Raw genomic sequence first — 7,703 nt, forward strand, 5'->3', positions numbered from 1 at the left:
GTTCAAGCTCGTGTTCGACGCCGTATACACGCCGCGCGACACGCGGCTGCTGCGCGACGCCGCCGCCGCGGGCTGCGCGGTGGTGGACGGCGTGGAGATGTTTGTGGGCCAGGCGGTCGAGCAGTTCCGGCTGTTCACCGGCGCCGAGCAGGCGCCCGTGGAGGTCATGGAGGCGGCGCTCCTGGGCAAGCAGAGCTCCTGAGCGATTTTTGCGGTGCCAGTCGCACTTGTTTGTTGGAGCTTTGTTGTTTCATTGTGCTGCCTTGCAACTTTCTGCACTGTCGGCTTATTTCAACATTTCTGTTGTGCTGGAGTCGGCTTGCTGCGCAGCTTTTGTGTCTTTTGGTTGACCACTCGACAACGTGCCCCAAACCGGTAACAAAGCAAGTGTGCCGCGCCGCGCGACTTCGATTACATAGGTCGCGCTAACTGTGCGGTGGCCGCCGCCAGCCACGCCTCCCCCGGCGGCGCCAGCGCCAGCGCCGCCGCGCGCGCCGCGGCGCACTGGAGCAGCAGCAGGCAGGCGCGCTCGACCACCCACAGCGCGTGGAACCCTGGGCGCGCCCAGACCAGCGCGGGCGGCGTGTTGCTGTGGGCGAGCGCAAGGCGGTACACGCCCGTCCCACAAAATACGGCGACGGCCAGCAAAGAGGCCAGGTAGAACTCCCTGCATCACGAAAATTTAGACATAGGGGGGCGGCAAGGCGGCGCGTCTGGGCAGCAGCCGCCAGTCAAGCACAAAGCAGTAGGCAGACTGCAGCTTTTCTTCCGTGCTCGCACAATGAGGGCATCTCTCTAGATGACGCCAGCACAAAAAAAACAGGTGAACAGCTGGGTGCCCTGCTGTGCTGGTGTATCCACCTTGAAGCTTGCGCGTGCAGGAGGCCTCCTGAGCCAACCATCAACAGTGTGTGCACGTCTGCGCGACGCACCCTCTCTTGGTGATTGGCTCAGGACGCATACAGTGCCCCTGCCGGGGCAGCCCCCTCACCTGTGTTTCCGCAGGTATCTGTGGTAGAGCCCCAGCCGCGCAAAGGGGCCCTGGCTGGTCAGAAGAAAGAAGGCCAGGGGAATCGCCAGCAGCAGGGACAGCTGCACACTAAGTTGCGCACACATGCACGGCGAGCGGGGGGGGGGGGTGCGGTCGGCCGGGCGCGTGATGCACCACTCAGTTACGGGGCAGGTGCCTCAGGGGCCACCAGAGTTGTGCAGGTCAGGTTCAAAAAGACGGAGCTGCCTATGTGCAGCAGCCAAGCACTGGTCGCTGCTGCTGGCGTGCGGCCGCCCATTCCATACTCAAACGGGCGGCACAGGCTCACGTGAACATCAGCAGCAGCATCACAAAACTGGGGTCCTGCAGGGGGTCTGTGTAGGCCATCACGAATATGTGCGCTGCAATGGCGCCATACACCGCGCACAGCTGCGCCAGCTGCCGCGCGCTGACTCGGCCGCTGCTGCTGGGGGCGCCTGGCCTCAGGCCATGCTGTTGCGGGAAGCCGCCGCCGTCTTCTGGCTCGAAGGGTGCCACCGGAAGACGCCTGCCGCTTGGTGAAGCGGCATCGGCCTGGTTGTCGGACCCCAGAGACACGTCGTGCTGGCTATTCCCTTGAGGCCGCTGGCAGCGCTGCTGCTGCGGACTCTGCGCATGCGTCCGGGTTCGGGGGTGAGGCGCTGGACCGGTGAGATCTGGCAGAGCCAGGGCGAGGCGCACAAGCGGCAAAGCCGCCTCTGACAGCTGCTGCACACTCACCACTGCCTGGTGCTCCATCTGGTGTGCTAGCCACTGCTGATGCTGCGGTGTTGACTGCAGATGCGCGCAAGCAGCGGTCAAGGTGTGTGCTCTGTGTGTGGGCTTTGGCGGATATGATGCCAATGTACCCGCAGACGTGGGTCGATGTGGGTCTGCTTCGTAGCTGAAAACAGGCGTATCACGGCCTACATGCGACCTACGTATTGCCGGCGCCTTGCGAGGTAGCTCGTAGGAAGCTGGGCCAAGGATGGAAGAAACGGCAGGCTTTCCTTCGCTTTGTTCGGGAATCTGGCGTCGGTTGTCACCTTGGATCTCTTAGGCACAACTCAGACGCGTTTTGGCCCCCAGCAGTCGCTGATTAGCGTGTGGGTGCCGCACATACCCTCACGCTGCAGCCATGCGCGCGAGCTTACTACTTGTGCGGTGTCTGAGGCAAGGCCAGGCCACTGGTCATGCCGCTGACAGTGCCGTCTCCAAGGCGAGTGCCCGTGGCAGTGGATCTCTAGTGCGAGATCGTCATTAAGGGCTATTTTGTGTCATTTTTTGTTGTGAAGTATTACGACCACCTAGATGTTTGCATCAGCATCCGAAGCTTAGGGCATACAGATCACGCTCAGTTTCGGGTTGTTGCGATGCTGTGGCCGTTCCCCATGGCTCCCGCAGGTGCTGCCCGCCTTGGGGATGCAATCTGGCTCCCGCGCGGCGAGCACGTCGGCCGCCGCCGAGCAGCAGCGCTCGGGTTGGGCGAACTGGGCGGCGGGCGCGCTCGGCGCAGCCGCGGGGGTTGCCGCCATGACAACTGCTGCCGCTGCGGACCACGAGGGGGAGCACGGGCTGGACGCGGGCAGCTGGCCGTGGTCACACAGCGGGCTGCTGGACTCGTACGACCATGCGTCTATCCGCCGTGGCTACCAGGTGTACAAGCAGGTGAGATGGGTTTTCAATCCTCAAAAGACAACCAACAGTGGGCCACGGAGCTTGGAAAGGGGCGGTGTCTGATCGGTCGCCGCGACTCAATGAAACAGACCTTGATGCTTAGCTGCATACCGGTTTTGGAACAAAAACCATTGTTTTGGCCGCCCACCCGCTGCGCTCTCGGGGTTGGTCGCCCGCGAACCGCGCTGGCAGGTGTGCGCCGCATGCCACAGCATGCAGTACATCCACTTCCGCGATCTGGTGGGCGTTGCATACACGGAGGAGGAGGCCAAGGCCATGGCTGCCGAGGTGAGGGATGGGCACACACGTCAGCATTGGGCGCCCTGCGCGGGGCACCAGGTGCAGCCGCGGAAGGGGCCAGGGAAGCCCAGGGTACAGTCGACGGCGGCAGTGGATGACGGCCCGGCTTGTCAAAGAGGAGCAGCAGGTTCAAGCACGTATCATTTGTCGCGTTCGCGCGGCGCGCAGCAGCTCTGGCTGGCAGGCCGGGGCGGACGCAGCGGCTGGGATGTGGGGGTGTGCCCGCGCTCCGCAGGGGTGCTGTGGCCGGCCGCGGTGCTGGCAATGGGTGTGACGCGATTTGTGTGCGGTTGCAGGGCGGTGAGGTTGTTGCTTGATCAGCGGCGGTGCATGCTGCCTGCAGCCAACCCCACACGATTCCCATCCTATCCTCTTTCATCTCCGATTCTGTCACCTTGCAGGAGGAGGTTATCGACGGCCCCAACGACGAGGGGGAGATGTATGAGCGGCCCGGCCGCCTGTCGGACGGGCTGCCCGCACCATATGCCAACGAGCAGGCGAGCAGACGCAGAATCCCCCAGGAGGGAGGGGGGGGGAGGCGCCCCCTGCCTGGGCTGCGCCGAGTGCGGCGCAAGCAGAGCCGGTTGGCTGGTTTAATGGCGACTGGCGGCGCCCTTGCCGCCTTTGGGGCAGACGCACTGCGTAGGGGCCACCGCAGCTAGCGCCCTCCCCCAGCTCACCCCAACCTGCTGCTCATGCCTCCCCCCCCCCCACACACCCCACCTTCATCCCCACCTCAGGCCGCGCGCTACTCCAACGGCGGCGCCTACCCCCCGGACCTGTCCCTCATCTGCACTGCGCGCCCCAACGGCACCAACTACGTCTTTGCGCTGCTGCTCGGCTACAAGGAGCCGCCAGCCGGCATCTCGGTGGGCGGGGCGCAGGGCTGTACAGCGAGAGGGGCACAGAGACAGAAAGACGAGGGGACAAAAAGGAGAGAGAGAGAGGGGGGGGGGAAGAGAGATACCATTGGTAGTCAGCTTGCTTGAAGCGTAGCTTGGCTGACGATGGCTGATGGGGCGAAATGCGAGAGATGGCCGGTTGTGGCAGCTGCTGTCATGGCTAGCGTGGCTGGGGAGGGCTCACAGCAGCCAAACCCCTCATTTCCCCCTCATTTCTTGCGTCACCGACTCGTCGCCGGCAGGTGCGTGAGGGGCTGTACTACAACCCGTACTTCCCTGGCGGCGCCATCGCCATGCCGCGCATGCTGAACGATGGCGGCGTGGAGTACGACGACGGCACCCCCTCATCTTCCAGTCAGCAGGCCAAGGTGAGCGCCACGGCGGCGGTCGGGGAATTCGGGTGGGAGTGTCTACAGCCGTCGAGGTGATTTCTACAGCGAATCAGCGGTGCAGGATGCTCACCAACGGCGGCGGCAGCAGCGGGGGTGGGTGACGCGGACAGAGCGTGGTTGCCAAGGCTCGCTTGCAGCTGCGCGGCGCGCCTCTGGGGCCTTCAAGAGATGGACCCATGCATCAGCCTGCACAAACTGTTGGAAGGCCTCAGTTTCCACGGAATTAATGCACATCGTTGTCTGCGCCGCAGGACGTGACCACGTTCCTGGCGTGGGCCGCGTCCCCAGAGCACGACGAGCGCAAGCTGGTGGGCGTGAAGGCCCTCACCATCATCGGCATCATGTGGGCATTCGCGGTGTACCAGAAGCGCCTCAAGTGGGCGCCCCTCAAGTCGCGGCGGGTTGTGCTGGATGTGGTCAACTGATGCGGCTCCTGGGCCCCCTCCTGGGCCTCGCTGGCCGCGGCGCACCGCTGGGCCTCTGGCTTATCTGGCTTGAAGATCCATCATTGTGTAAAGTTGCATCGATCCTGCTCTTGGTGGTAGTATGGGGACCATCAGGGCGCTGGTGGCATTCAAGGTGCGAGGAGGGCTGGGACCAGGGCTGGCTACAACGCTCGCCCAGAGTGCGTGCTGGGCAAAATGCACAGGGCTGGTGCACCCGACACGCACGTCATCTATTTTCCAGCGTTCAAAAGTGTATCAACCCGGCTTGTTGGCGTTGCAACCGATCAAGTCTTGCAGCATCTCTCCGCCGGAAGCCTGCTTTGAAGCCAACCAACGTGAGGTGATTTTTGAAAAGTTAGATTTGTGAGTGCTGGTTAAGGTCACGCGCTCAGCTGGGTGCTTGAAGCGTTCCACGCCCTGTGGCGCATGCAGCGGCACGCGACGGGTGTACGAGTTTCTGGTGCTGCTTTCGGTGGTGAAGGGCAGCTCGGTGCCTTTGAGAATACTGTGGTGCACATGAACAGACAGCGACGCTCGCGCTGCTCACGCACGCGCGCAGGAACTTGCGCCATGGCCGACCCCGACAACAGCGCCAGTCATGGGACCGTCAGGCTGCGCGGATGGTGCTTCTGCGCCAACCACGGCCTGGAGTACTGCCACCGCTGCTGCATGGACTTCCGCATGTGCAACAACGTAGGCGCCAGGGCTGAAGGCTGGCACTGCAGCTGGCCCATCCCGGCAGGCCATTAGAACAGTCCGCACGCAAGGGGTTTGACATTACACACCCCACCCCACACAGGCGTATACCGTCGCCTGCACCACTTTGTGCCGTGTTTGCCTGCACCTGCTGCTCATAGGTTCGGCTGCAAGACGAACTAACAGAGGAGCAGCTGGAGCGTCTCACTGAACAGGCCATCGGCGTGCCCGACGACGCCCGGCCGCCGCTGCACGTCCAGGGCGCTTACGAGCTGCTGCGGGACGGCACGGCGGTGTGCTTCGCGCACAGCGCCGTGGGCTGCGAGCGCTGCTTTGATTTCGAGAGGCAGGTGATGGACGGCTGAAGCCTGCTGTGGTTTGTGGGTGCCGCATTACGTTGCACGACACCGGCAGGCGCCATGTTACAGCAAGCCTTGACCAGGAAAGCGGCGCGGATGCTACGCAATCACGTACGCCGCTTGAGCGAGCCATCAGCCCCTGAGGACAGCGCTGACGCGTCCTTTCTGGCGACGGCGTGCAGCACTGGAGGAAGGGGGAGCTGCTGTAGGGAGTACTGGGACGGTTTGCTGGTTGAATGTGCAAGAAATGTGCCGATTACGGCAATTAATGATGAGCACAGCGGGGATTGTGTGCCCTTGCTGCTGCACTTGAACCATGTCCTGCCAGCTGCGCAAGGCATGCGTGCGTGATTGCTTCTGCTTCTCTGAATGGCCATTATGATGGAATAAATGCTGACCTGGGCAGGATGTTGATTGCCGTGATGTGGCTGACCACACAAAGGGCGCGCCCTGCCAAGGCTGGACGCCATCGTCGAAAGCGCCGTGTTTGCCCTCAGTGTCGCCGCGTTTGCCCTCAGGGTCGCTCCCTCAGCGCTTGCACTGCCTGAGGGTCGCCCGCGGCGGGCGGCCTCAAAACTGCTCGCCGCTTGCGCCGCTTGCGGCCGATAACCGCCTGTAATCTGGCACCGTATGCGCGCGCTGATGACTTGGCGCCTCCGGCAATGGCGCGTGCACGGCAGCTGCCAAGGGTGCCTGCCGGACAAAAGTACGCAGGGCTGATGCACCCCGAACCAGGTTCGCTTGCAAGCATTACAAGAGTCCCAGCCCTGCTTGTTTGATTGACATTGGCATCGCGATCTGTCCAGTCCAACGGCATACATCTCCGTCGGAAGCCTTGAGGCCAACGGGAAGGTGACTCTCACGTACATAAATGAATGTTGATCGCGGCCACGCATCGGCAGCCGGCCTCTTGAAGCGTGCCACGCTCTGTGGCGCAAGCAGCGTCGCGCAACAGATGTGTCGTATGGTACCGTTTGGTGCTGCAGGGCAGCTGAGTGTCTTTGTGAATACTTAAGTGCACATGAACAACAGGGACATTGGCGCTGCTCACGCACACGTGCAGGAACCTGCGTCATGGCCGATCATGTCAACAGCGCTGGCCACGGCACTGTCATGCTGCGTGGATGGTGCTTCTGCGAAAACCACGGCCTGGAGTACTGCCACAGCTGCGCCATGGACTTCCGCATAGGCAACAATGTAGGTGCCATGCCTGAGGGCTGGCATTGCAGCTGGCCCATTCCAACAGGCCATTACTAGAACAGTCCGCACGGAGAACAGGGCTCGCCCCATCCCACACTAACACACACGGTTGCCTCGACCAGGCTATGCCATGATCGCCTACCCCTGCTGCACGCAGTATCGGCTGCAGGACAATATGACAGAGGAGCAGCTGGAGAGCCTTGCTGACCAGGGCATCGACCTGCCCGACGACGACCGGCGGCCGCTGTGCGTGGATGGCGTGTACAAGCTGCTGCCGTGCGGCACGGCGGCGTGCGTCGCGCACAGCGCAGTGGGTTGCGAGCGGTGCTTCAATTTCGAGAGGCGGGTAATGGACGACTGACGCCTGCCGTGATTAGCAGATGCTGCGGTACTGCAGTCCCCATATTACAGCAAGCCTTGACCAAGGAATCGACGCGGATGCTACGCAATCAATTGCGCCGCTTGAGCGAGCCAGCAGCCCCTGAAGACAGCGCTGACGCGTCCTTTCTGTTGACCGCGTGCAGCACTGGAGGAAGGGTGAGCTGCTGTAGGGAGTACTGGGACGGTTTGCTGGTTGGGACGGGGGACCAAAGCGCCAAACAACAATGGATACAGCAAGGACCATGTGCGATTGTTTGCTGCACTTCAACCATGTCCTGCCTGCTACATGAAAAATGCACATGTGGTTGGCTCGGTTTCACATTTGTTTATTTTCATGCAAC

At 62.5% G+C, this 7,703-nt stretch overlaps 4 protein-coding genes across 4 annotated transcripts; 3 read left to right on the forward strand and 1 right to left on the reverse strand.

Moving 5' to 3' along the window:
- Positions 1–1,319: 1,319 nt before the first annotated feature.
- On the reverse strand, positions 1,320–1,768 carry MNEG_8218 (hypothetical protein; the record flags this gene model as incomplete). Its single annotated transcript, XM_014043305.1, has 1 exon — positions 1,320–1,768. A coding segment is annotated over one exon (449 nt), but the record flags the coding sequence as incomplete, so codon positions are not given.
- Positions 1,769–2,542: 774 nt separating this feature from the next.
- MNEG_8219 (ubiquinol-cytochrome c reductase cytochrome c1 subunit) lies at positions 2,543–4,705 on the forward strand (the record flags this gene model as incomplete). Its single annotated transcript, XM_014043306.1, has 6 exons — positions 2,543–2,677; positions 2,879–2,974; positions 3,388–3,549; positions 3,727–3,855; positions 4,131–4,256; positions 4,532–4,705. 6 exons carry the CDS (start codon positions 2,543–2,545, stop codon positions 4,703–4,705), a joined length of 822 nt encoding a protein of 273 aa, XP_013898760.1.
- Positions 4,706–5,296: 591 nt separating this feature from the next.
- Positions 5,297–5,787, forward strand: MNEG_8220 (hypothetical protein; the record flags this gene model as incomplete). The annotated part of the gene is made up of 2 exons (XM_014043307.1): positions 5,297–5,419; positions 5,584–5,787. 2 exons carry the CDS (start codon positions 5,297–5,299, stop codon positions 5,785–5,787), a joined length of 327 nt encoding a protein of 108 aa, XP_013898761.1.
- Positions 5,788–6,894: 1,107 nt separating this feature from the next.
- Positions 6,895–7,342, forward strand: MNEG_8221 (hypothetical protein; the record flags this gene model as incomplete). The annotated part of the gene is made up of 2 exons (XM_014043308.1): positions 6,895–6,978; positions 7,139–7,342. 2 exons carry the CDS (start codon positions 6,895–6,897, stop codon positions 7,340–7,342), a joined length of 288 nt encoding a protein of 95 aa, XP_013898762.1.
- Positions 7,343–7,703: the final 361 nt, after the last annotated feature.

This window comes from Monoraphidium neglectum (assembly GCF_000611645.1).
Source record: "Monoraphidium neglectum strain SAG 48.87 unplaced genomic scaffold scaffold01537, whole genome shotgun sequence".
Classification (NCBI taxonomy): Eukaryota; Viridiplantae; Chlorophyta; class Chlorophyceae; order Sphaeropleales; family Selenastraceae; genus Monoraphidium; species Monoraphidium neglectum.